The sequence below is a fragment of the Rhinocladiella mackenziei genome (assembly GCF_000835555.1).
Source record: "Rhinocladiella mackenziei CBS 650.93 unplaced genomic scaffold supercont1.12, whole genome shotgun sequence".
Classification (NCBI taxonomy): Eukaryota; Fungi; Ascomycota; class Eurotiomycetes; order Chaetothyriales; family Herpotrichiellaceae; genus Rhinocladiella; species Rhinocladiella mackenziei.
Genome location: NW_013550593.1, coordinates 87552 through 114454, shown reverse-complemented (window position 1 = coordinate 114454; position 26903 = coordinate 87552). Strand labels below are relative to the sequence as shown.

General features: G+C 49.7%; 8 protein-coding genes across 8 annotated transcripts; 5 read left to right on the top strand and 3 right to left on the bottom strand.

The window, feature by feature from the left end:
* Window positions 1–3516: 3516 nt before the first annotated feature.
* On the top strand, window positions 3517–6092 carry Z518_11206 (uncharacterized protein; the record flags this gene model as incomplete). Its single annotated transcript, XM_013411150.1, has 2 exons — window positions 3517–4901; window positions 4982–6092. 2 exons carry the CDS (start codon window positions 3517–3519, stop codon window positions 6090–6092), a joined length of 2496 nt encoding a protein of 831 aa, XP_013266604.1.
* Window positions 6093–7240: 1148 nt separating this feature from the next.
* On the top strand, window positions 7241–9010 carry Z518_11205 (uncharacterized protein; the record flags this gene model as incomplete). Its single annotated transcript, XM_013411149.1, has 3 exons — window positions 7241–7948; window positions 8002–8253; window positions 8306–9010. The coding sequence occupies 3 exons, from the start codon at window positions 7241–7243 to the stop codon at window positions 9008–9010; spliced, it is 1665 nt and encodes a 554-aa protein (XP_013266603.1).
* Window positions 9011–9602: 592 nt separating this feature from the next.
* On the top strand, window positions 9603–10682 carry Z518_11204 (uncharacterized protein; the record flags this gene model as incomplete). Its single annotated transcript, XM_013411148.1, has 3 exons — window positions 9603–9755; window positions 9810–10364; window positions 10458–10682. The coding sequence occupies 3 exons, from the start codon at window positions 9603–9605 to the stop codon at window positions 10680–10682; spliced, it is 933 nt and encodes a 310-aa protein (XP_013266602.1).
* Window positions 10683–11146: 464 nt separating this feature from the next.
* Z518_11203 (uncharacterized protein) lies at window positions 11147–12805 on the top strand (the record flags this gene model as incomplete). The annotated part of the gene is made up of 5 exons (XM_013411147.1): window positions 11147–11524; window positions 11585–11617; window positions 11685–12097; window positions 12144–12426; window positions 12488–12805. The coding sequence occupies 5 exons, from the start codon at window positions 11147–11149 to the stop codon at window positions 12803–12805; spliced, it is 1425 nt and encodes a 474-aa protein (XP_013266601.1).
* Window positions 12806–13648: 843 nt separating this feature from the next.
* On the bottom strand, window positions 13649–14871 carry Z518_11202 (uncharacterized protein; the record flags this gene model as incomplete). Its single annotated transcript, XM_013411146.1, has 3 exons — window positions 13649–14090; window positions 14200–14665; window positions 14739–14871. The coding sequence occupies 3 exons, from the start codon at window positions 14869–14871 to the stop codon at window positions 13649–13651; spliced, it is 1041 nt and encodes a 346-aa protein (XP_013266600.1).
* Window positions 14872–17197: 2326 nt separating this feature from the next.
* On the bottom strand, window positions 17198–19258 carry Z518_11201 (uncharacterized protein; the record flags this gene model as incomplete). Its single annotated transcript, XM_013411145.1, has 1 exon — window positions 17198–19258. One exon carries the CDS (start codon window positions 19256–19258, stop codon window positions 17198–17200), a length of 2061 nt encoding a protein of 686 aa, XP_013266599.1.
* Window positions 19259–22082: 2824 nt separating this feature from the next.
* On the bottom strand, window positions 22083–23757 carry Z518_11200 (uncharacterized protein; the record flags this gene model as incomplete). Its single annotated transcript, XM_013411144.1, has 8 exons — window positions 22083–22154; window positions 22208–22259; window positions 22315–22415; window positions 22466–22704; window positions 22765–22820; window positions 22870–23237; window positions 23284–23586; window positions 23635–23757. The coding sequence occupies 8 exons, from the start codon at window positions 23755–23757 to the stop codon at window positions 22083–22085; spliced, it is 1314 nt and encodes a 437-aa protein (XP_013266598.1).
* A 1760-nt stretch (window positions 23758–25517) lies between these two features.
* Window positions 25518–26629, top strand: Z518_11199 (uncharacterized protein; the record flags this gene model as incomplete). The annotated part of the gene is made up of 2 exons (XM_013411143.1): window positions 25518–25927; window positions 25978–26629. The coding sequence occupies 2 exons, from the start codon at window positions 25518–25520 to the stop codon at window positions 26627–26629; spliced, it is 1062 nt and encodes a 353-aa protein (XP_013266597.1).
* Window positions 26630–26903: the final 274 nt, after the last annotated feature.

The following is a 26903-nucleotide window of genomic DNA, read 5'->3' as shown; positions in this document are numbered from 1 at the left end:
TAGCTGATCCAGCCCATCCACGGATTTGAGGGGATACGAATCGCCTCATTTAGTAAACGAAACATTTTTATTTTGGCGCATTCCCCGGCGAGGCTATGGCCAGTATGGCAAGGTCGAGCTTGAAAGAGTGGTGGTTCCTTGGTCCTCTGTCTGAAACCAACTTCGAGGGCGAATTTCTTCCATCCTCAAGCTACCGTCCTTCAATTAACTGGTACGATGCCCTTCAGAGCTCGGCCTGGGAGGTAAACAACGTTCGATCCGTTCATGACGGGATCCAACAAAATTGTCAGGTCGCTAGAGGGCCTAATAACTCCACAGACATCCTTTCTGGCGCCGACTCCCAAGCTTTACGGATGTTCTGTACTTTCCACATTCTGCAATTTCCTGACAGATTTCAACCAGTCTGTGGAGATTCGAGGGCGAGACATGGCCACAAAGGAATTGTTTGACCTGGTCAGAGGAGGGACAGAAACGTGCTTTGGCAAAGCGATGGTGTCAGTGGGCACAGAACTGGGCTCATTGGAGCAGATGTGGAATCCATCGAATGGCAAAGCAAGAATAAGTAGCCTCCATAACCCAGAACCTAGAACTCTTGAGGCGGATGTACCAGAAACTGAATCCTTGACCAGGTTGGGGCTGAAGATCGGGGTTATCTAAGGAGCGTCAGTCAGGCACTGAACTTACTCGGGCTAGGCAGTGGATTGTATAGCCATGGCTCAGGGTGGCTCAAGGTACAACGATGAATGCTCAAGTCTGAAATCGAAATCGGTATTTGGTGAGATCAGGTTTCGCTAAAGAATATATGACTATGATGCAGTGCTTCGAAGATCTGAAAATCGAAAAGGCAGCTCCAGAGGCGATTTGAGATTTCAGGGATATTAGACATCATCTAGAGATGAAGTACGAACCAGCTTCAGGGCGAGGCAAGAACCTTTGGCGTAGACCTTCTTGGCTTGGGGTAGCCGACTAGACGTTTTCTGTGAGAAATCTGGAGCAGTACGAATGTAGCTTACCAGGCACGGTTGCGACACCGCACACCAGCTTGCCTAGCAGGATATTGAATGTTCCCCACAACATGCAAAGTCGTTTCTTCGAAGTCTGCGGTAACCATGCCCGGAAGATTTCTGAGCGTCGTTGCATCCATCAAGGCCTAGTCGGATACGACGAATAGAGTCTGGAGTGTCCCAAAGTAATCCAATTGGATGCAATAGCCCCATAGGGCATTCCCCTCAAATTTGGCTCTAACCTTGTCACTGAGTTCGGATCACGGGATGGACGTCGTAGTCCATATCATTTTAATCTTTGGTGTAGCAGGGACAGCACCATGGGGCATGCAAGAAAATGGGTCATTTTTCAAGACCAATCAGGCACCGAGGTCTGTTGAACTTCGGGGCCCTTTGCGGGGATGTTGTCGCAACGTCGTCTCTCCCAATTCAAAGAGCTTCGCCTCTCAGAAATTTAGTGAGGCCATCAGAGGTCGGCAGTCGCCATGAGGAAGAGCTTGACCTGTTACCAAGATGCGCCCGCCAGAAATGCAGGAGAAACAATGTCGTCACGAAATGGCGAGCAGTTGAAGCTTGACCGTAGAGAGGTTTTGACAAACGAAATGTTGGGGAAGACCGATGATACGGCTCCCAGTTCGCCGGGGAGAGGTGCTTGATGCTGAGTGTTTGCCGGCATGAAAAATTTTGAACCCCATTCTGCCATTCCGCCCGGGTGAGCCAGAGATGCACACAGAATTTGTCCGAAGGAGAAGCAGATATCTGGGTACTGGAAACCAGTCCGCAGCGAGATAGCCAAGATTGAGAGCACGCCTTGTTTTGCTTTTCGTATTGTGATTGACAACATCTCAATCTTAGAGACGAAAATCATCCGCGATAATCTCGTACGAGGTCAATGTAAGCCTGGTGGCCTCACCAGCCCCTGAACACTCCGATCCGGGCAAAACATTAGGGAGGACCGCCCCACCCGGAATGCCTTTTGTGGAGATGGCCAGGATTGATCGTCATAATTAAGCGTACCAAGCCCTTGACCAAGTCAAGCCATTGCGCCCTCGCAATTGGAAACCGCGACGACCACCTCGGACACACATGGAAAAAGCCTTTGAGGAGATTGAGCCAATGAGGAAAACATGGGGAAGTCAACGCGGTTTTGGGAGTGTTCACGATTGTTGACTTCACAATTGAACCAGATCCTCAGGGACCCGGGTCGTTGGGCTGAGGATACCAAACGATTACTTGTGCCCTACTTTGGCCGTGACGATATTGTATTTCCTATGTAGCCTCCCTTATATTTTTCTTGTCCTGCACAAATCTATCCATGATTCAAAATAAAAAATCACGGCAAGGGAAAGGCGAATCAGATATGATGTGGAAGGATGCCTCAAGCATCACGGTTCTTTCGTAGAAATTGGCAGTCGGTAAAACCCACATAGGAGGCTAAAAGACAAGGAGGTGGGGCCAGATGGAGTATGAACCAAAAATATTCGGCCGGACCGCTAATGTTTCAATGGGATGATGTTGAATTTAGGAACTTGACGTCGTGCGAAATGATGTCGATAAAATGGTAGCACAGATCATCGAGGATGACATGAAAATGGGATGACGGGAGTTGGGATCTGTGCAAGGCGTATGAGGATGTTTTGACGTCGCCGCATGGCTGACAGCAAAGAGACAGTATGACGGGGGCAGACGAGCCGAAGTGGCCCGCTGAGAGAAAGCGAGGTGCGGTCTACGAATATTTGAATCCTCGAATCAACAGCAATCCATTCTCATTCTATTCTAGTCAGCTCTGGCATCATTTGCAGATCCCTCTTCAACCTCTACCCTCCTCCATCCCTCACCGACACGTGTCTCCCAAGATGGATCAAACCTCGATTTCGCTTCCACTACCCTGGCCCGAATCCTTCATAAGCAAGCGGCTTGCTAGCCCAGGCTATAGAAACAAGCTCATGCCGCACAACAAGCTTCCTTTCCCTGGAAAGTCCTTACCTCGACTTCTCCTTTATCCCCACCCCGATTGGCAGGCGCTACGCCGTGACAAGAAGTTCCTAAAACTTAAGATCAATCCAATTTCCACCGGCGAAAGCTTAGCGAGCTTCGGCGTGTCCACCCCAACACTACACCAAAGACCTACCGGCACTCCTTGGTCGACATCATTCAGGAGGTCGCTGCCGTCTTTCCACCGGAGGAGACCATTCTCTTTCTGTCCACCGTGCTAAACTGAGACACATGTTCCCCCAGCGCCATAAGTCTAGCTCAAGTAATGTCGGTGTCCGATGCGAATTGCCCCATCGCTTGCATCAGGCCCATCAGGCTGGTCCAAATGATAGACCAAAAGGTAAAGTCCTCCCCAATGGTGCAGAGATAATTGATATAACTCGCTTCCCAACGGTTTTGTTTCTTTCTCTGTCTCTGTCTCTGTCGCTCTCTCTTTTTCTCTCTCTGTGCACGCCCTACTTGTTTTCCAGGTCACTCCTTTCTGCAAGCTGTAGTGCTTGCGTCCATTCGTTCAATCATGCGTTCTTTTCCTCTCTTTCTCACTGCTGCTGCGCTCGGCCTTGTCAATGCAGGCAAATCCGAGTCCGATATCGTCGTCACCGTCACGGCTACTCGAACTCACTCAGTCTGCCCATTAACCTCAATTCTGACCTGTGATGCTCCTGATGCTACTGGCGTGAGAGGTAATGGAAACGGTGGTCACCCTGGCAAGGGGAACAATGGCGCCGAAGATGCTTGGGCGTCATTGTGGGATGCAGAGAAGACCAAATACACAGGCCAATGGGACGACTGGAATAATGTTCCACCCACGGATACCGAAACGACAGTTTCACCCACCTGGACCGCTTCCACTACTGATGATACTAATCCTGCTACGACCACAAGTGGCTCTGAAGGCTCTGGTGGCCATGGAGGCCTTGGTTCTTCAACGACTAGCTCTGTGCATGGTACTTCATCCGAAACCTCACCAAGCAGCGGAAAACCAAGCGGCAGCACCACCGCCAGCGCCAGCTACGGTACTACCTCTAACACTGGTAGCAAGACTGGCACTGGTCCTGGCACTGTTTCAACAAGTTCCCTGAGTGCCAACAAGAGCTCCAGCTCTATCAGCGGATCAAAGACGAGCTCTACTGGCTCTTCGGCCACAGCTTCTGCCAGCAAAACCACCACCAGCGGCCTCTGCCCTGCTACTTCAACTCCAGTGTCCAACTCAACTGACATTTGCAACACCGCCACTGATCGATCCAAGTGGTGTGATGGCAAAGATCTCGACACCGATGTCTACACCACCAACTACTTCACCGGTGTCACCCGAAGCTACAACTTCACCATCACCAACACCACCAAGATTTTCGATGGAACTGGCCCCAAGCTTGCTCTTGCAATCAATGATCAAGTTCCAGGACCCGTCATTGAGGCTAACTGGGGGGACATGATCGAAGTCACGGTCATCAACCAAATGCAAGATAACAGCACTTCCATTCACTTCCACGGTATCCGTCAATTTGGCACCAATGATCAGGATGGTGTTCCCGGTGTTACCGAGTGTGCTATTGCTGGAAATGGTGGCTCTCGCACATACACTTGGCACGCAAGCTCGTACGGAACTTCGTGGTATCACAGCCATTCGTTTGCTCAATACGGTGATGGTATCCGTGGACCCATTGTCATTCATGGACCCGCTACTGCCAACTATGATCTCGACATGGGCACTGTCATGATTGACGACACATTCCCGGTCTCCGCTGCTGCTATGGCTTCTCGTATCGCCCACGTTGGGCCCGCTGGCTCTTTCAACACCTTGTTCAATGGCAAGAATAAGTCTCCCGATGGCAGCGCCGGCCAATCCTTTGAGTGGTCTGTCAAACCTTGCAAGAAGCATTTGTTCCGCATCATCAACAGGTCAGTTTTGGAGAGAGTTTCCTCTTCTCGCCCCGCAAAATCTTTGGGTTTTAGTTTTTCTAGCTAAGCAATACTCTCAGTTCCGCGCAAAATGCCTACATCGTTGGATTCGACAAGCACACCATGACCGTTATTGCCGCTGATTTCGTCCCCATAATTCCTTACAAGACCACCACGCTCAACATTGCCAACGGTCAACGATATGACGTTATCGTGGAGATGGACCAAGCCCCAAGCAGATATTTTGTTCGTGCCGTTATCCAAACTCAATGTCCTTCTGGTGGTGCCAACTCTGGGTTGGGTATTGCCAACGCCATCATGACCTATGAGGGAGCCAACTCTACCGCGACCGTTATTTCCCAGACTGCCATCACCAACGTCACTGCCGACATTTGCCAGGATGAACCTCTTGCTTCCTTGGTGCCACACCTTGAGAAACCTGCAGGTACCTTGACTTCCTTCCAATCATCTGCATCGACCATCCCTGCTGGATCTGTAACGTCCGTTGCCACCAATGATGATGGGACTGTCTTCCAATGGTATATCAACAATGCGGCCATCAATGTCAACTATAGTCAACCAACTCTCCAGACGATTGCGGACGGTTCCTCCAACAACCTCATCAGCAACCCGGTCATTCTCAACAAAGCCAACCAATGGGTATACTTTATCATTCAGAACCAGTTCTTCGCTTCTCACCCCATGCATGTCCACGGTCATGATTTCTCTGTTCTCGGCACAGGAATCGGTAATTTTACTTCGGACTCAGTCAATAGCTTGAACTTCAACAACCCTATGCGTCGAGATACTGTCATGTTGCGAGGTTCTCCAGGAGTTGGTCAGCCCGCGGGTTGGACCGTGATTGGTTTTGAGACCAATAACCCTGGCGCATGGCTCATGCATTGTCACATCACATGGCACGTCGACGGTGGTCTTGCTCTTCAATTCGTTGAACGACCTGACGACATTGATGCTGAAGCATTTGTTGGCAAGAAATCGTACAAGGAGGAATGCTCTGCTTTGGCTGCCTATGAAGCTGCAAACCCTTACGGTGCTAAACTCACGGGCCAATCTGGTTTGAAGAAACGAACCACGTATGAGGATCTGGATGTCAGGAAATTCCAAGCTGGAGCCAAGATGCACATTGACAAATTCCGCAAGCGATATGCTTCCCGCCGCCACGCTCACTAAATGACAAAGACTGACAAAAATTGTATTTGCATGCACGCAGTGGTGAGAGATAATGGAGGAAATACTGTATATAATGGGAGCCATGTATGCAGCATGTTTTTATTTTACTACTTCTAAACTACGTCTCAGATTCTTAGAATCGCGATTGCCATTCCCCTTCTAGCGAGTGTCGAGTTCGAGGCCGTCTTTAGCTTCGAATGTCTCGGCTTCGTAAGTCTAGGCGTTCACGCGACCTTCTGCCCATCGCCGTTCAGAGAGCTCTCCTGCTGTCGAGGTCTCTGAGGGGAATGAGGAAGTATTCTTTGTGGAAGAAGAGACTGTTCTGCAGGGTAAAGAGATCTTTTAAAGGAGTTGTGATGTTGTCGTCTTCGGTTACGTCTCAGCGCTCTGGGTTCACTTCGAACAGAGGTTTGGTCATTCAGAGACCTCTTGGATCTACGCCTCTCTCCTCCTCGAGAGCGGTGTAGAGAACCTTTTGATAGACTACAGAGTCTAGTGAAGGAAGCAAGACTGAAAAGGAGGAAGGGCGCAAGTTGCATCATTGCCAAGCCAACTACCTCACGTGAGCGACGTGTACACCTTCAAGTCCACGGTAGAGGACTTGACAAGCCTTGGCGTTGCCACTTATCATATTGATGGCCGTTCTTTTTCCAACTATTAGCGGCGCTCGGGGTCTCCCCCGGAGTTTGGAGAGCCACGCCAGGGAGCTAAGGGCTTTTCACTTCTCATCGTGGCTCTTTCATACCATTCTAGCAGCAAATGCAAGGATACTTTGGTTTATCAAATCAATCGAGCCTCTTGTTCTATTTTTCTCCTCCACATTGAGCGACTTCTTCTCTAATGAACGCCAAGACCAAGCGTCATCATATACCGCGTTCGCGGAGAGCGCAGTATATCAATCAAGCATGGTTCGACTTCCAGCAATTAAAAATCCTTCTGGAACTGGATGACTGATTATTATCCAGTAATGAGTGCAAACGACGAAAGATCAAATGCACGGGAGGCGAACCCTGCCAGAGATGCGAAGCCAAAGCTGTGCAATGTACCTATCCGGAGCATCCTTACCAGCGTGCACTTGATCAACCGTAGGTGAAGATGATGGCCACTCTTGTTCACTATTTATGTTCCCCCCTCCCCATAGAACGCCCATGCCTGCTGAAGGCAACCCTGGCACCTTTGTTCGGCGAAATGAAGTGTTACCTCAGGATTTTGCTCCCGTCACTTCTAGAATCAATCAACAGCAGCCTGTCGAAGCTACCACCCCATTATGGGATAACCAATCGATTCGACCTCCCGGAGATTCTAGCACTGAAGTTCCCGAATTTTGTGGGCCGTCGAGCTCAGAGCACACTCTGAACGTGGTCAGTGGAAACCTCAAGGCAATGGGCATCCCAGGGGCCATTCTTGAAAAACCTACCCCGAGAATGGGAAGTGCGCTTGGCTCTTCATCGAGATTAACACAGTATGGTCCACTCATGAAGTTACTGAACATGGATCCATTATGGGACGTCAAGAAACAGGATGCCTTTCACCTTATCGATGATTGGTGTTACCATGTTGGGTCGCTTTTCCGGCTTGTGACCCGCTCTGAGACACTGAAAGTTGCCAGCAACGTTTTCGAGGTGCTGGAGAACGCGCAAAGAGACGGACCTTTCTACAAGGGAGGGCGAGTTCTGGAAGTGCTTTTCAACGACGACACCAATAAGATGAAACTCGTGCTGGCCATTGAACGTACGCTTGAGAGTGGAGGCAGAAACGATCAAGCTCAAAGGCTCTTTCAAAGCATCACAGAAGCGGTGGAGAGCATCATGTGGCACCCTAATGGCATTCACGATATTCAGCTCCTCATCCTCGTGGTGAGCCAGTTAACTCATTTCAGAGTGTAAACGATATTAACGTGACCATTTAGGCCCTATACCATTATCACCTCGACGATGAAGTCCGTACGGGCCGGTTCAGTGGATTTGCGGCAAGATTGTGTCTGGAAATGGGTTTACATCGTCGAGAAATTGTGGAAAAGACCTTTCCTAACCCAGAGGAACGATCAGTGGCTCTTCGAACGTTTTGGTCGGTTTATATGCTCGAAAGAAGAACGAGCCTGGACCTCGGAATACCGTTCTATATCCAGGATTCTTACGTTCATCCTTCCCTGTTCGAACTTGTAAGTTTGTCTCTCGCCCGTGGACCCCTCACACGCGCTCAGCCGTATCTAGGACGAGTCTGATTCAATACTCTCTATTCTACTTCAGTGGACCAAACTGGCCGGAAAAACCTGGAACGCACTGAACAGCCAGGGCGAAAGAGGCGCAGAGCTAAAGCTTGATGACCTTGACTATATTAACTACCAAATCCTGCACTGGTATGATCAACTTCCAAACAATCTCAAACTCAGCCAGAATCGAGCAGAGCGGCAAATACAGTACGAAAATCTGGCATACCATCAGGCCATCCTGGTCGTTCGCAAACACCATCTTCTGAATTTAATCTTTAGGCCAGTCTTGCAATCGTTCTCCCGGATCAATCAAAATCAGCGGTATGCTCAGACAGCAATCACAATCGTGAAAGAGTCGATTCAAACCCCGTCAGAATTCCGCGAGCACACCGCAATAATCGACAAGCATGCACTATTTTTTAAACATCTTCTGCTCACAGCATTTGGGAATCTTTTACTAGCAGTGGTCAATGCCAGCTCATTATTCTGGGACAGCGTGAGAAATGAATTTGATACAGCCCTACATCTGGTCAAGGTCCTGAGCGCCAAATCGTCTCCCATGATGCGGCTATGGAGCCGCCTACAGGGTCTACGAGAACTACAAACGAAACTTCTCCACGCGTCCAATGCATGCGTGTCGAACAACGAGTCGGGGGACTTTCGCTTCAAGAATTGTTCCCACCTTTTCCAAACGTGGGATCGCTAACGGGGCCTTTGAATCCGTCGAATTATGCCACCAGAAATCGCGAGATGAGAGAACAAGTGAATAGTTTATTCGACGCTTCGGTTGGATTCGACCCCTTTTTTGACTTTCCGTTTGTTGAGTGGGGGCAGTCTGCATAGCTTCTGTTGTGAGACTCACAAGTATCTTTCTAATCTGACATAGGAGACATGCTATGTTCCGTCCCTCGGAATTGGGACCCCGCCTCATTTGCGTTCTATGTTTTGCAGGACCATTTGTTTCGGTTAGAGACTAGATATCGGGTGCTCGCTGCACCTGAATATGTCACCGTGCCGGGCAGCCAAGAGCTTCAGAGCTCACTAGTTACAAAGTCAATATCGGCAGTTGGATGGGGCCTGTCAAGGCGGCTCACAGCCATAGACCCGATAAAAGCCCATGTGCATTCCGAGTGGAGAGATATTCCGCAGGTCATTTCTTTGTGTGAACTTCCCAGCTCAAAGAGGTGGCCGATAACAGTGACCACGCTCCACTTGAAATATCGGCAATTCCAGTTCGACATTGCACAAATAACTACCAGCAACTACACCCCCTTTCCCGCTGGGACATTTTTACACACATGGATTCATTCCCACTCGACGGATTTGATGGATACAAATCCAAAACACTTAAATGCACTAAGCATGGCGACATCAAGCTCGATGTGGTCTACCCGGAAGTTCAAAGCACATCACCGACGCCCGTATTGCTGCACTACCATGGTGGTTTCTTGGTAAGCAATCAATTGCACAATCGAAATTCTCAAAACTGATATTCACACTTTGAGATTGTTGGTGACCGATACTCTTTTCTACCTTACTGGCTTGTACACGCCTGTGTTGTTCGTAAATGGATATTTGTCAGCCCAGATTACCGTTTAATACCAGAAACGACTGCTCAAAGCTCGCTGGAGGATGCAGTCGACGCGTATAACTGGGTAATGTCCTCTCTTGGTCGAGAGATTGATCGCAATATTGGCCCAATTTTGTTGGCAGGGTCGAGTGCTGGCGGATATCTCGCAATGGCTACGGCGGCCACCGTCCAAAGCCAGCCCTGTGCCCTCTTACTGATTTATGGGACGCTCGATCCCACCTATGAACGACATACAACGCCGGGGTCCAATATCTTTGGGGGACCATTGATCGACACTGAAACCATTCTTGCTCGATTTCCCAGGACCGATGCCGAAGATCACAGGCCACAACTGAGCGCCTATCCCTTACCTTCTGACGTGGGCAAGGATCAGAGATTTCCGTTGATTTCGGCTCTCCACATTGAGGGACTATTCTCTGATTATATGACCGGCATTGGAGGCCTGAGTCGTGCTATTGTTGCGCAGGGAGTCGAATCAATTCCGGAGAAGCATAGAAACTTGTTCCCTCTCACATTTTCGAACCTAGGGAAATTGCCACCTACAATGCTAATGCATGGTTAGAACGATTCGGCCGTCCCGGTAGAGGTGAGCTTCAGAGCTTCAGACCAGTTACGCAAAGATGGAGTGGAGGTACACGTGGAACTTCCGGAAGATGCCGAGCACGGATTTGACGCAAGAGCGGGTAACGTCAACGTTGAGTCCCCCGCCGGCGAGAGTGTGATAGCATTCCAGAGCTTAAGGAATGTCATCAGCTTTCTAGACCGTGCGCTCGATTCGAAAGCCTAGACCACTCAGAATGCAGAAATCTGAGTTTTTTGGAGGGGTTTTTTCCCCCCTAGCCCACCATGACGGCCATGGGCCGGTAAGAATCGACCGAAGGTTCAAGTTCTCCGGCTCCACCATGATATTCAGAGAGGATCCGAATCAGGGCGTCACGCTAGTTCCGCTCTCAAATTCGATTGCCATGTCGGAAACGGCATTCGAATGGCAACAAATCCAATATAAACCACGTCTACGAAGCTCTGGTCGAGGCTGAATATACTTCATGAAAACCACGCTAGTTCCGCTCTCGATGTCTGCAGCTTCCGACCGCGCAACTGCAGCCATTGACGAGTTGTAACATATACCAACGATACGTGGGTCCATTGTGCGGTGCATATCTAAAACAGAATGGCTTTTAAACGTTCAGTCATCAGTTTGAGATCTAGCTGTGATTCTCTACAACTAGGCTATTCCAGATGATGAAGCGAATGAACTTTTTATCTCCCTTCACGACCGACCTGTCTCCTGTCGCTATCATTATCACTCCCATAGTTCTGGTTCTGGCCGCGTATATTGTGTATTACCGTTTTGGCCACCCATTATCCAGGTATCCTGGGCCTGTGCTCGCATCTTTCACCAACCTATGGAAAGCATATCAACTATGGACATTACACATGCCCGAGAATTTAACGAAGCTACACGACAACTTTGGAGGTGTTGTGCGAGTCGGTCCGAATGATCTATCGTTCAATACTGGAGGAGCAGTTTTCGCGATCTATAAAGGGGGCCGCAGCTTACCTAAAACCGGCTTCTACGATGGCTTCACCACATTCAATCCCAATCTATTTGGTACGAAAGATGAAGACGTAAGACTCATCCGCGCCTCTTCTGTTCGATACAGTTCTCAGGGCTAACTCCTGGATCAGATCTCGGCAGATGGCCCATGGCTTCTCATTTCAGTCCGTTAAGGAAATGGAGCCGTTCATCGACACACATATCTTGAAATTGCTGGATAACCTGAACTAGTGTGCAAGCACGGGCGGAGTCTTCGACCTCAAGGAACTAATTGCATTCTTCGTGCTTGATGTGCTGGGCGAACTTGCTTTCAGCCGAAGCTTCGACTCTCAGACCCAAAAATGCGCAGAGAAACTACCACCGATAAACGACCATATCTTCTTCGGATGCTTGCTAGGTATGATGCCGGAAATGATGCCATACCTGAAAGCAATGGCCGCGTGGACACCCTTGCCTTGGCTTCAACGACTCACTCGGTCTCGGGCGCAATTGAAGAACCTTACGGCAGAGTGCGTTGCTCGAAGACTGAACGAGAAAGTCACCGGGCGGAAAGACCTTCTCACTGCCCTTATCAGCGCCGTGGATCCTGAGACAGGGGAAAGACTGACCGAACTACAAATCAACACCGAAGCATTTGCCATGGTGTAAGCCAATTCTTCTGAAGTTCTATTTCTTCCTAACGACGTGCAGGGTCGCAGGCTCACATACGACCTCTGGGACTCTTACTCTCTTGTTTTCTCATCTTCTCCGAAATCCTGCTATTCTGGAGAAAGTCGTGGCCGAAATCGATACTAACGTGTGTACCTCCTTTGGAGAACCCGTCCAGATCACCGGACTCGAGCAATGTTTGCCGTACTCCATGGCATGCATTAATGAAAACTTCAGAATTAATCCTGCGTTTACAATGCCATTGCCCCGGACAGTGACAGCTCCAGCTGGAACCGAGATAGACGGTCACTGGGTTCCGAAAGGTGTAAGTTTCCCATCCATTTTCAATCCCAATCCCCTCTCACAATAAAAATACACTCCCGCAGACAGCCGTATTCAGCCTCAACCACGTCGTGCATCACAATCCGGCCATCTGGGGATCTGATCACGACATTTTCGACCCTTCGCGCTTTCTGGGACCGCAAGCGGAATATTTCAAACAAAACCTGACACCCTTCAGCGTCGGCCATCGGATGTGTATCGGACGGAACATGGCCATGACGAATATTCTCAAAACACTGACCACAGTGCTCAAGAACTATACCTTGGAAATGGAGGATCCAAAACAGAAGATCTCGACGCTTAGTGTCGGTATCTCCGAGAAGGAGGGACCTTTGAAATGTCGGGTGAAGAGGAGGTATTAGTTGCCGGAAACAGCTTGATCAAGCAGATTGCTTCCGTCAGTCATCCATAGAGAGTGCAATGAGGCCTCGGAATTTGATTTGGATTTTCGTTTCTACACAATGCTTGTAGGGTATCATGAAAGAAGATATCTTCTTTGGTACGTTAACACGACCCTGACCAGCACAATGTGTATGGTTACCGTTTACCTTGACAATGGCCCATAGGGGAGACCAAAAAGAGGGGCCTTACTACTCCTGTGCATTCATAACGGTAGACTCGTATACCTTCGAGTCGGGGTTTCATTTACTACGACGTTTCATGTGTTCCTTTGGCGCCATCGGGGGTTCTATTCATTTCAACCGCTCAATTTCCGACTACTCCATGAACATAGTGACTAAACACAACGAGGACTTGAAAATATCGGTCCAAACCACCTCGACTTCGACAGTACTATCGACCATCTCCCCAGCCCTTGGTTCACCGCTCATGGTCTCCACCTGAGCCCAGGGTGTTTCCAGTCCATATTCTCCACCGCAAGGGCGCTAAGACCTGCAAGCTCTGCATCAACGTCCCTGTTCTCCCGTTTGCGATTGTTCGCTGTCATCCACAGCCCAATCCCAGTGGCGGTGATCAGCATCACCGAAGACGTCGCCAAATTGAGCCCGTTGCCGATATAATAGTTTGGACCGTCGAACGGGAGGAACGACCAACTGGCTATTAAGCCACCAACATTACCGAACATAACGTTCGTGCCGATTGCGGCTGACCGTGCTGTATCAGAGATAACGTTGGCCGATACCTGGGCGTTACAAAGTGCGCCCGAGTTGAATGCCCCAGCCGCGATCAGGAACGTCGCACCGTATCTACCTTCTTCGACGATCAAATCTCCAACTCGTGAAGTTGACCAGAAGAATAAAGAATCCTCCAACAATATATGGCGGCGCCGTATGCAGCTGATTGGACACAACTGTGCGGTCTGGATAAATGGTGCGGACGACAGTAGGAAGAAAGAAGGCGAGTCCTTGAACCGTGACGTTGCCCAGTAAAAACACGAAAGAGCTTGCAGCGGTGACCGGATTCCAGATTCCTCTCCAGGCCTTTTTCGAGTTGAACTTATCCAGGACCTCCGTTGCGCCTACTCGTTCGGACTTGACACGCGAGATTGCCAGCTCCTTTTCCTCTTGAATGAGCCAGCGTGCCGTCTCGGGCCGATCAGTAAGAGTGAAGAATGACACTAGAGCGAGGAAGATGGTGACGATGCCCTCGAGGGCGAAAATCATCTGCCAGCGATGTCGATCGCCGAAACTCTCCAGTGTCAGAATTGCTGATTGCTAGAAGCCCACCGAAGGCGCCTGCGAGGGAGGCCATGACGATGTAGAGCGATAGTCGAAACGCCAGTTCATTCCTTCGATACCATCGAGACATATAATATGCAATTCCCGGGAGCATGCCCGCCTCGAGGATAAATCGTACACCACATGCTGCTTCCAATGTCTCCACAAATGCAAACGCTACAGTAGCGATCCCGAAGCCGAGGGTGAGAGCAGGGAGAAACCATCCTGGACCTATCCATTTACATGCGATATTGGATGGTATCTCAAAGATAATATATGAGATATAGAAGACCGACAGAGCCTGGTTGTAGTCGTAACCGCTAAGACCCAGGTCTTGCTCAAATCCTGCGAGTCTTGCATTTCCTGGAGAGGCATCGATTAGCGTATGAACGGCATAGGAATCGAAAAGAGACCCGCCAATATTGGCTCTATCAATGAAGCAAAATAGGTATAGGATGGCGACTGTTGGGACAATGTAAAGATCGATTTTTCGGCGTAGCCGGATTTCGGCCGCAGCATCAAACGCCCACGAGAGACCGGCCATATCTGGAAGTTGATGTCAGTCTCATCAACACCGTACATATCCAATTCCGAACGTACATGTCGGTTGCTGCTCTACCATCTTCCGCCGCTTCATGGGCGGTCTCTTTCATAGCTCCTTCGTGGTGATCAACATCCGCAAGTCCTTCCTCTGACTTGGAAAAGGGAGATGTCGACACGGCACCGTCAGAATTTCCAGCCTCGCCAGTCATATCGGAGGGCAAGGATGAGAAAGCAAATAAATGGCCTGCAGGACGAATATTGCAACTGCTGGTCTTTTTGCCTTGAGATTTCGAAAGGAGAATCAATGGACTAGCCTCTCGAAGTCTCAACCATGCACTTGCCTCCACATTCCCCATATATAACCCCCGGATTTGCCCCAGCCATCTTCCAACCAAGCAGCTCACTTCCGATTGGAATGGATCTAGATCGCTTGTTTCCGATTCTTTGAGAGCCTTTTTTTCGCGGAGGAAAGAGAAAGACGATTTTGAGTGGAGATGAGACGTTCGGAAGCGGAAGCGGAAGCGGAAGCAGAACTAGTTCATCAGTGATCGAAGGCGTCGCAGGACGGCATCACCATTCTCCCGAAACCGGATGAGCTGTGAGAGTTGAGTTTTCCACACCTGGGCGACGAGATTTTTCACTCGCAAGTAATATGGGCAAATACCTAGGTAAATGCTCACCTCCACCATCAGCAGGCCATCTCAGATTTCGACCTATACCCTGACATTCGAGACTGATTTCTTCACCATGTATACTCCGTACTCATCAGCTCCATGGATAGGGTACCATAATTGAGATCAACGCCCCCCCTCGAGCCCTGCTGATCGTTAGTTACACTTTAGTTGCCTGATGGTCCTGGCGTATATAGCACAGAATCATTGATGGAGAGCCTCAAGGGGACAAGACGTGGTTTGTCATTCCTGATCCATGACTGTGAGCTTGGTCAACACATCCTTATCGAGGCCCGCCATCAGGGCAGGTATAAAATGCCTCATTCCTTCAGAGAACAGGACTAGGAACATACTGCATGAACCCCGCATTGAGGCTCAAGTTCCCTTGGCTCAGAAGAAAAGTTCCCTCGTTAAGCGTTTGAGGAGGACTGAACACGCCCCCTGCCTCGAGGTTTTCAAACGAATCTCGACAAGAATCAGGGCTTAATAGTTCTTTCCAGGGACTCGCCGACCAGGTGGTGGTATTCAACCTTGACATGAAGAAAGCGGTGAATTTTGATGGGGGTAAGATCCTTTTTATTGGATCGGCACACGAAAGACGATAGCACGAGCCATCTACTCGCTCCAGTCCAGAAGAAGCAGCGAATAAATCTATACTGCGCCTCATACAACCAAGCAAAATTAGCTTCTCGCTGTGCTGGAGAAAGTGGCCAACAATGAAGTGGAGAGTCGAGCATGTCAAGGCTGCGGAGGTCATTCCTGAGGCGATTGAACAGAAAAAGTGTCAAGACATGTGGGCTTGGGCAACCCCGTATGCGTCCTGACTTGAGGTCGGGCGTACGAAGGCGGGACTTTGGGCGATCTCAATGTCTTGAATCCGTAGGATCAGAGACTAGGCTTACCGAAAGAGAACCTGGAACAGGATGTAAGAGATACTATTGAGGGAAAATATCCTATCATTCACCTTCCGCCTGCCGAAATCCCGATTCTGTCACACTAGAGTTGAGATATTATAGGGAAAATTTTCACATACGGGTAGTTGGACTGGGTTGGTCGATCGACCGGACGTGACGGCATACCGTGGACACAAGAATGCGCCAGAAGGCCAGATATAGTCACAGAACTTGTTCTCGCACCACTGAACGTTTCTTGAACGGTTGTATAGATAAAAGCGATGTAGTAGGCAGAATGTCCTGGGGATTCCAAATGAGCCTGATTAAAAAGTGCGGCGGTGTTGGGTTCGCGATGGTTGACGCAGTAATAGTGATAGAAACTCCGATCCGACTTATGCAGTTCCCAGGTTGGAGGACCGGTTAGACCGTTGCATGGAGTACTGGAGAACAACAAAAAGGTCTCGGGCAAAGGCCAAATCTCAGACGTTGGATCTATCAGCTTTGAAATGTGTTGGAGTGACGGCATTGAACCTATCTGCCGAGTCCATGCAAAGCTTGGAGGATTGAGTCCATTTTGTCTTTATTATTTAGCAAACGTAAGGCAATCTATTTGGGACTTAAATATGCGTAAGATGATTTGCCTAGTTGGAGCAGGCCGCTAGAGCACTCATCTACTACTTTCGTCGAACTATTGCTACCCCCATGTAATCCTCGAGGAAGAACAAACAGACAGACAACGAGAACAACGTTGACCACTTCAGTCAATCGTTGCCATTGCGGCATTCCCTTCTTCCTCTCCTTCCCTCCCCTGTCCCAGATATGACAAGTTGTATGGTCGCGATTATTACGACTCGGATCTGATACCTCGAGTGGATCAGTTGAGTCCCTGGATAAATTTCGATTCCATTCCTGGTTTGATTTTTAGCGTATTTTATTTGGCCATGACATGGGCACATTTAGTATTTGAGGGCTTAGACTAGCCATTCTGAAGGCGGCACATCGTATAATGAGAACGAGTCCTGCCCAAAGTTACTTCCCTGCTCATAGAAAAGATCAAAGAATAGTTTCGTTATGGGTGATTGGGGAATGTCCACAGCCGGGTCATCTAGCGACGCAGGACATGGCTGGGAATTCGAGTTGTCAATCACGACGTCTGAGTCAAGTTCCCCTTCCCTGACCCGAGACAAGACACGATTCAACAACTCGGCCGCCTTTCTGGCGACCTCGGCATCTTTCATTGCCTCTAGGATTTCAACACTCATCCCAATGAGGTTGAACAACTCTGGGCGTTCAATAATTGGAGCAATTTTTGTTGCGTAGCATAGTATGATGGAGGCCGCATACAGCGTATATGTTGTGTTGTACCACCAACTTCGAAAATAGGAATGGCTACAGAACATCTGATACATCTTCCGAATAGTCTCCCGTGCAGCGATGGCGCATTTAGACACTGCCGTGTCGAGTTCTACCGGCTGCGACTGGGGATCCCGGGCCTTGTGAAGGAGGAAGGGCCGAAAAAGAACCATTTTTACGTTGAAATATCGGAATTCGAGGGTGTCTCTTTGTCGCTGTTCCCACTTTCGAGTACGCATGATGCCGACACCTTTATTCCCATCTGACGCTTGCGGCCGCAGCATCGACGGCAATTTTTGTACCCACGCCTCCAATTCGTTCTCGATCAGATGGGCATAGCGAAGCCTTTCATGAATGGTGACATTGGACAGGTAAACCGAGATGGATGCCTTTTTAATTATTCGGGCAAGTTCTACCATGACCGCTATGATGGCGGTTTCCGAGTCGTTGATTCCCGGCATCTCACGGTTGTGGTAGACGTCGAGACCAAGGCAATCTGGACGACCGAGGGCAAAGCTCAGCTCCACCTCGAGCGAGTATAAACCCCACCATGTCCTCGAAGCGGCATTTCTTTGGGCCAATACCTGTCCAGACGGCTCACTTGGAGTTGGAGTTGGCTGTCGATTGTAACCGGCCGACAAGCTTATCCGTATAGCGGTTCCCAGGTAGGTGTACGCAAGGTGGGGGTTGAGTTCGTTCTGGCAGACTTTGGCCAGAATTAGATTTCCTTGGACTGTCTCTAGGTCATTCTTCCTCTGGGACAGGATCATGGCGAGGTTGGCACATCGAAACATTTTCCTGGACCATTCAAATCGACATTTGCCCAGGAACTTGGGCTCTTCCCATTCGCCCATCAACGCTCCAAGTGACATGACCGCAAAGTAGAGTGCAACAAACGAAGTTGATTGTTTCTCTGCGTTCCCAAACCAAAGGTCTTCACATCGCAGGAGAAATTCTTCTTTGTCGATAATGGGGTGAATAAAATGGAGAGTTTGAAAGTAGGCTGCTAAGAATGACTGGGATTGGCGAAAAAAGTATCTTTCAGCCGACAGCGCGCTTCCTTCAGGGTCATATCTGGATTCTGACTCCGCGGAGAAAGAACTATTGTGGAGAGTCGAGATGATTGAGGGTGTGGAAACGTCGGCCTGGACTCGATCTTCACTAGACATGGTAGATTGTTGCTGGATAGCAGCTAAGAACGCCATGGATGAGGATGGACCGTGGAATTCGGTGTCCAGCGTATGTTGATTGACTTCCCTAAGCTCACCTTCCACGTTCTTTGAGGCCTCTAGAGGTTGTGAACACAGTTCTTGCTCCTTGCCATTTGAGACAGCGGAGCCAGAGGTCTGGCCAAATGGATTGTCCTCCGTAGACGAAGCTTCACGACCATCATGAGTGCTGATCTCATTTTTGCGTGCTCCAGGATTGCTGCTCGACCTCCGGCTTGAGACACTACTTTCTCGGAATCGAAAAGAGTTGACGTAAACACAAGTGATGTTTCGTTCTTCATATGTATGAGCGTAGTCATCGAGGTTTGGATGATCTGGATCCTCACTTTTACACTTACTACAAGGATAAAACTCATCGCATCGCTGCTTATGTGCCCTGCACGCCTCACACGCTCGTGCCGCTCTGGGCCTCTTACGCCCGTTTGGAGTAACTCGCACCGGGTCGGTCATAGAGAATTTCAACCCCAAAGCGACGGGCTAGCTCGTCTGGCCTAAGAGGGGTAGCTGGGGACTAGTATCAGAGAGATCTGAGAGGTGGAATTCTCTGGTAGAATACAGAGTGCACGATGGACGGAAGTGGCTCCTTTGAAGCTAAGAAAGGAATAAAATGCCTCGAGGGGTTCTTGTTCCGAAAGGATGAGAGCCACACACTGATTTGTCCCATCCCCGACTTTTATTTAGGCCAAGCACCCTTCCCTTTCTGAGCGATAACCGGCTCATGAGTACGGGATACCGAGGACACCCGAGTTAGAATGGGCACCGAATTCATTGTGTATTACTTCAGAACGCCGATAAGGTACGAACTTGGAGTATTTAATACCGAGACAGCTTCCGATGCGGATTATCCGAGCGAGACTAAACGTGTCGACCACTGTCTTGACCACCCGCTCAACTCTTTGACTTCCGCCCCCCACCCGGGGCCCATCATCTCAGGTATCACTTGGAAGGCTGGGGTCGGAATACAGCGGCCAGTCCTCCTTCTCTCAACTTGATGACAGCCCGTGCCCTTGAGCCAATCATAGCCTGTACATTTCTCTTTCCAGTCTTGCCTAAGCTACTTTGATTGTCGTCCTCCTTGTGCCTCTAAACTGCAGGCAGCATTTATCCTAGAAAGACTCAAGAGTGGTACACGACCACCAAAAACCCCTGTTCGTGTTATTGTCTCTGGAAGAGCTTCGAAATGGATTTTCACATGGTCTGCGGCCAGACGCAGCAATTCGTAACAATGACCTAGAAGCCATCGTCCTGGAGAGGTACAAGCTGAGAGAACTTGCAGAGGGCTGGCTAGTGTATCGGTTCGATCCTCGCAGCCTTCCTGGCAATCTTACTAAACGTAGGGATCGTGCGAATGGGAGAACCTGGCATCCATCTTTCACCCCAATGCGTATGTTTACACGACGTGGAGCGGACATGTTCACTATTCACAAATTATTATGTCCTCTCCAAAAGGGGATGGATGACGGAGTGTTCATCATGCACAGATACACAGAATTACTACAGACATTCGCCTCGATGCGATACGCGCCGTCACGTAGATAAAGCCACCGCCACACAACGCTTTACTCTAGACGGCTGCGAGGTCGACGCAGAGAGAGACTGTCGATTCTGCTTCTTTCTGGAATGAGTGGAAGGCGATGTATGTCGGGCACTGGTATGAAAAATGACAAGCTGATACCAGTGGACCCCGGAAGAGTCCCTGACATTGACGATGAACGTCTGCAAAGTTTCCGAGTAAGTATCGATATCTCACTTACTGCCAGGAAAAAAACCACGGGAGTGGGAGTGTTGATTGACATGCCTAGGCATCGTCGGGAGAAGGGTATCTTAGGAGGCTTCAAGGGAGTAGGAGGGAAGCATGACTTGCTATATTGGCAGGCGAAGCGGTGGCTTGATGGCAAGGAAGTAGACATTTGAAATACTTGAACCGGCTTGTCGCTCCGATCTATGTGACTGATCATATAGGGCATAGCCTCATCTCGGTGATATACGGACACCGGATTAGCAAGAAACTCGGAGGGCATATAATTCGCTGCTAAGGGTCTGCCACCTGGTGTCACCTAGAGAACCCAGAATGAAAAGTTTCTGGACCCCCCTCTTCCCAGACGCTATGGGGATGAGCTGGGTAGGTGTACGTAGATAGCTCGATGTTCAGCTTCATATTTGATTCATGAATGACCGCAGATACAAAAATCCATAACTACGACTGTATCAACTGTTCACATTTCAGATAGCGACGACCTTGAGTTTTTACCTTGGGTGGCTATAGTCCAATCAGATACTCCATCCATATATTCTGTTCTCTTCGCCTCAAGCAAAATCAACAAGAACAAAGATACTTCCCTCCCTTCCCCCGTTTCAAGGAAAATAGGCATAAGCGACGAGGCCCTCAGAGACGAAGTCAAAGAACAGTACAACAAGCTCAAAGACCAACCGCCACACACGACAGAACAAAGTTGCATTGATCAAGCGGACGATCGAGCCCCACCTCGTCACGTTCAAGTACTACGAATTCGACGGGACCCGCGCCCTTGTCTATGAAGGGTACAAGCAACACAGCTCCATGGTCGGGGGCGGGCCACAGTCGATCATCGACGGGGCGAAGGTATTGTGGGGATGGCTGGAAGGACTTGGTCCAACCGCCCGAGCGAGCCGCACATCGCGATGGGCATCAAGAGGAACCTGTTGGACGGGCCCTATGTGATTGTCCAGCATCACGCGACGCGCTGGGAAGGCGACAGAGTGTCGCACGTCTTTGACATGTACCGCGTCATGGACGGCAAGTTCGCAGAACACCGGGATTGTCAGATAGATTACCCACCCGAGTCGAAGCTGAAGCACTCCAACGGTCTGTGCTGAAAGTGATGATCCCTCTTGGAGTAAAAAAGGACGCGGCCGGAGTTCTGTCCGGAAGGGGATGATCGATGCTAGTATAATATGGCTTCCTGAAGCTGTCGAGTGAGCATGGTCCACTGTAAAAAAAAAAAAAAAAAAAAAGGCTACAGAATTAATCAGCATCCTAGCTATCTGTTCGTTCCCACCTTCACGCTCTCTGGAAACAAAATGGTATAACCAAAAACTTGACTTCATATCAAACCGGCGCATTTCCATGTACGCTCACTGAGCTTCCTAAGGGGAAAATGAGTGTTTGGAAATAAGCATCTCACCATGCGGTTTATTGTATTCTGCGCCCTTTACGGGATTCACGGTTCTTGGGATGCCGCGCGCACCCGATTTGTACTACCCATCTCTACCGCTATAGCTGTCAGTTTATTCCCTAGACCTTGCTAAGCAAAGGACTCCGATTGCGGTGATCGAACTTGCCAGTGTCGACACCTGCTTTTTTGAGCTTTTTCGGTGGCTATTAGTAGCAGATCATGCGGGTGATGGGCTAAAACCGACCTCTTCCACAACATCGTACCCGTAGACCCGAGACTGCATTTCTGGATCAATCCTGGAGGGAAAGTTCAGAATACGACCAATCGAGCGGGGAGAGAGATTGAACGAACCAGTAGAATGGGTATCCAGGCTGGGGTTCCTGGAACTGCTGCTCAGCTAAGAGATCTCGATTCTTCTGCGTAGGGCCGTCCCGCAAGTGATTCCAGTATCTCTAGCGTCGGAGTCAGAAGGCAAGTCCAGCTTCAAAAACCTTCGTCGTACCTGTCTCATGCTTCCTTTCTGGAGGACCAAGCTTCGAGGCTTCCTCAGACTCTCGTATCTCTTCAAGGTCTCGTGGAGGTCTTGACGGGATGCAGCCTTTGAGAGCAAGATACCCAGTGTGGCTCCATCTTCCAAGGCTGATCCTGCCCCTTGAGCCATGTACGGTAGCATAGGATGGCACGAATCCCCTAGAAACACCACGGTAGCTTCATCGTTATACCATCGCTCCATCTCATCGACTATTTCGCCCAGCTCAGACAAATGTCACGCCACACAGGGTTCCATTTTCAGATACTCACGGTGCATCAATTTCCACTTGTCAACTTGCTTGACTAGTGCCAGCAACTTCCTCAAACTAAAGACAATCAGCAGCTTGTTTGACTGTTTTACATTCGTCAACCCACCGCGGATCCCAATCCTTGAAGATCTCATGCATCTCTCCAAGGTCACCTGAAGCCTTGGCCACATTTTCGGGGAGATTGTCTGGGACAAGAAGGACGACATTGCACATGGTGTTGTTTCTTAACGGATAGTAAATGGCATGACAGTCCGGCCCAACCCAGAGGCATACCCTAGGGACGGAGGCAAATTCTCTCAAGTCCTTGTCGTCAATATCTTCGACCCGTAGCACGATGCGGTATGCAAGATCGCCTGTCGGAATCGGGGGGCTCGGTTTCCCTAGAAAGCTCGCGCGACATTTCGACCAAAGCCCTGACGAGGTTAGCGATCGTTTGAAGGGAGTTTTGGAAAGATGGTTCCTTGCCGTCAGCCGCTACGATGAGGTCTCCGGCTATCCGTTCGCCGTCTGCCAGAATTACCTCTGGCACCTTGAAATTGTGTCCTTCAACTAACACACCGAATCGAAATTTGACTCCCAAGCTCTCAGCGCGGTCGTATAGAACAAGCTGGAGATCGGCTCGATGAGTGTCCCAAAAATTCGCTCGATATTTCCTCAGCATCTCCTGTCCAAAGTGTTGCCGTTGGCCGAGGAGCTTCCCATCGCTGTAGCGATGAATTGTGAATATTTCGGGGCAGGTAACGAGGTTCTGGAGTCGAGGCTGTAAGCCCCATCGTTCCAAAAGCCTAGTCGCATTTGGTGTGAGTTGAAGGCCCGCGCCTATCTAGTGCAGAGATTAGCCGGCTTCTTCGACGTAATCGTTCATTTATACCTCCGCTAGAGCCGGGGCAGATTCTAGGACCAGGACCTCGTGATTGGGTGATTCGGTCTTGATCGAGATGGCTGCTGCCAATCCCCCCAGGCCGGCGCCAATGATGATGATTTTCAACGACATTTTCGGCACTGATGAATGGTAGACAGTTTTAGTCCAGATAGATATATGACAGAAAAGCACCTCTTGTACCTACAGGTCTAGAAGCCCCTGCAGGCGTCAATTTTTGGACCAAGGGTTAGCAACAGTACATAATATTATACCAAAAACCCTCGAACAGCTTCAAGTCTCGGAAGCAGAGTCGGCTTATCCGATCTCCAAATCCATTCCGAAGCCTGGCCTTCCGACTAATCGGCTCCCTTCCAACCCCTCCACGGAGTCGAGGCTCGGCCGGCCATCTTTCTCTCGTGACCTACACTGAAAACGAAGATGCCTAACTTCAACGATCTCTACAGCTTCGTGAAGAGTTGGATATGAATTCTACGCAATGACTGGTGACTAAACAGGGAATGTATCGGGAGAGCGACCACCCACAGCGAATCGCGTACAACAGCGACCTTACTAAACACCAATTGAGCCTAGCTGTGCGAGCGTTGTCCGCACGGTGGAAAGGTACCTGAAACACTCCCCATTTTCCTAGGGCATAGTTAGCGCTTTTTGGCGCTCATTGAACGACGTCGTTAAGCCCTTTGACAGCGCCTTCTGCACTCGATTTTAGCGTTCTTGCGTGTCAGGGTGCCTCTGTTGTCTATGAAGCTTTTCTATCGTCCATACAAATCGCGAATCGAGCAACAATAAGGTAAAGAGCTCGCAAATTCCAAAGGTATGTGAGTACCTCAATTTTGATGTTTTGGTACCTGGGGAGGTTTGTTAGGTACCTTTACATCGTTGGTTGCGCCTTTCCATCTACTATGCCAAATCGAGCTTAAGGATACATTCCCCAAAAAGGGCATGAGTGCAAAGACTCTGTTAACGACGTCGTTGAAAGAACACCAAAAAGCGCCAACTATGCGAGGGAGGCAAAGTGGATGGAAAGGTACCTCAAACCCCTAGGAACATGGTGGGTTTTTAGGTACCTCCATTCAGTGGCAAATCGCGAACCACAGATCTGGTAACACGTCGTCGCCTCTGGGTCCTTGCAAAGCGTTCGACCCTGGGATGTTGCACGGAGCTCGTCTGACGAGGCGCAGTCCAGAAGAAAGGGAGGTCGGTCCTCAGCACGAAGAGAGGTTTAAAGAGCGTTGACTTGAGCTAGTTGACAAAGCGCCAGTGGAGCTTGCGAGAGGCGACGAGAAGAAGAGCACGGGTTAGGCTGTTCAGGTCGCCGGGCTAATTTTGAGCAGTCAAACATTGAACCTCAGCAAGTGGCGTAGACAATTGTCGCTGTGCCGGCAGGGCGCTAGCTTCTGCTATATCGCTCGCCTGTCTCTAAAACGCTTTTGAGGCTTCAGATGGACCTATCTCTAAGTTGTCTCTGCCCATGCTAAGGTGAGGAATCGATCAATTCCCATCTCATCCGGACGTGTGTCTGGTGTAAATAGGGCAGAGCTTGCCCCTGGTACTGTCTTGCTACTCGTAGGTACGCTCCATTTCGGGTGTTAAATTTTAGCGAGATGTTTAGCTGCGGGTATGAGACTGGGCTGTCAGTTCACGCGACTTGGCGAATCAATTGCACAGTACAGGACAGTCTATCCGAGCGAGAGAAAGTAGAAATCCGGAGCAGGTGGATTGCAACCTCGAGTGGCTGAGTCTCGCAAGCCACAAAGAGTGGGGTAGACTGCAGAACACAAGGCGACACACCTAAATCGATGTACGACTTCAAATCAGGCTGAACATTTTCGATTAATCTTTATCGCCGTTTGCATTGACGCTTGGCTGCCATAATGGAGCCTCTGTCCATTACTGGGGCCTCCGTCGGACTCCTCTCCTCGATCTTCAGTTTGACCCAAGCTATTACTCGGTTTGCGTCGGGCGTTCGTGATGCACGTAAAGACATGGAGAGTACTCGCTGTGAGCTCTCAGCGCTGGAGCTCGCGGTCGAAACTTTGCAAAAGGACGCCCTGAGCGATGAATTACAATACCCTGACTCTCTTCAGCACATCCTAACCGAAGTACTCCTCAATTGCGACGGTGTTGTTAAAGATATTAGAGCTCTGCTGGTCAAGGCAGATTCTGACAGAAGAATGGCCAGAGTCCGTTGGGCTATAAATGGACAAACCGAAATGAACAAGTTGAGACAGCAACTCGAGGACCACAAGGCCACCTTGAACATTGCGCTCGGCATGGCCAACATGTTGGTCTCCTGATCCAAACGCATTTGCCAATGTTGCTGATTTCGAATAGCTGCTTGCGCTCTAAAGGGAAGGAAGATACTTCGGCGATAAGAATTGGGACAGTGGATATAAAGCAGGACACAACTACTATCTTGGATCAAATATTAAAGCTCCAGTTACGCTTCGAAGACGTTGGAAATGTGCGCACGATCACCTTACAGCGATTCCTAGATAAATCAACCACCTACGCTCAAAGCATTATCGACCCTGTTGAAGAACTGCCATCTATAATGGAGCGGCCATCCAGTCCGGAATCAGGCGAAGTAATCGCGAGCATTATGCCTATCCAAGACAGTGTTATCGATGTCACGGCAGCAAAAAGGGCCCGTGACCGCTTGTCGTTTATAAAAAGAGCGAGGCTCGACCGAAAGCTGCTAACCATATGCAAGAGGACACCACCGGACTTTAAAGCTGCTGAAAGCGTTCTCAGAGAAGGTGCTAACCGCAACTTTGTAGGATGGTTTCGCAACACCGGTCGGAGTTCACTCACCATAGCAGCAGAGTTTGGAACAGTTGAGCTCGTAACGGTTCTATTGGGTTGGGGGCAAGATATAGACCTCCAGGACAAGTACGGCGTGACAGCATTAATGGCCAACAAAGAGACGACCGCGTCTTTCGGGAGGTTGGCGCTTCAAGAGGATTGCCCCACTGAAGTTCAATGATCCTTCCGCTGCAACTCAAATGTCTGGTAAGGGAACGACGGAGGCTCGGTGTGAAGTCGAGCAGGTGTTGGCGATGACGAAGAAACTGACCGAGTTGGAGCTGGCTGCCGCTCCTTACGCAGGCTTTTTATCGTACCTTCGACCTCCTCCACGCGTTCCTCCGCCCGTACTTGTTGTTCGACTCTTGCTAGAGCGACTTCAATGCGTCCCAGTGCTTCCCGGCAGGACCGTCGGTGCTGCTTCCGCGTCCTGCACTTTGGTACAGGAGGAGGGT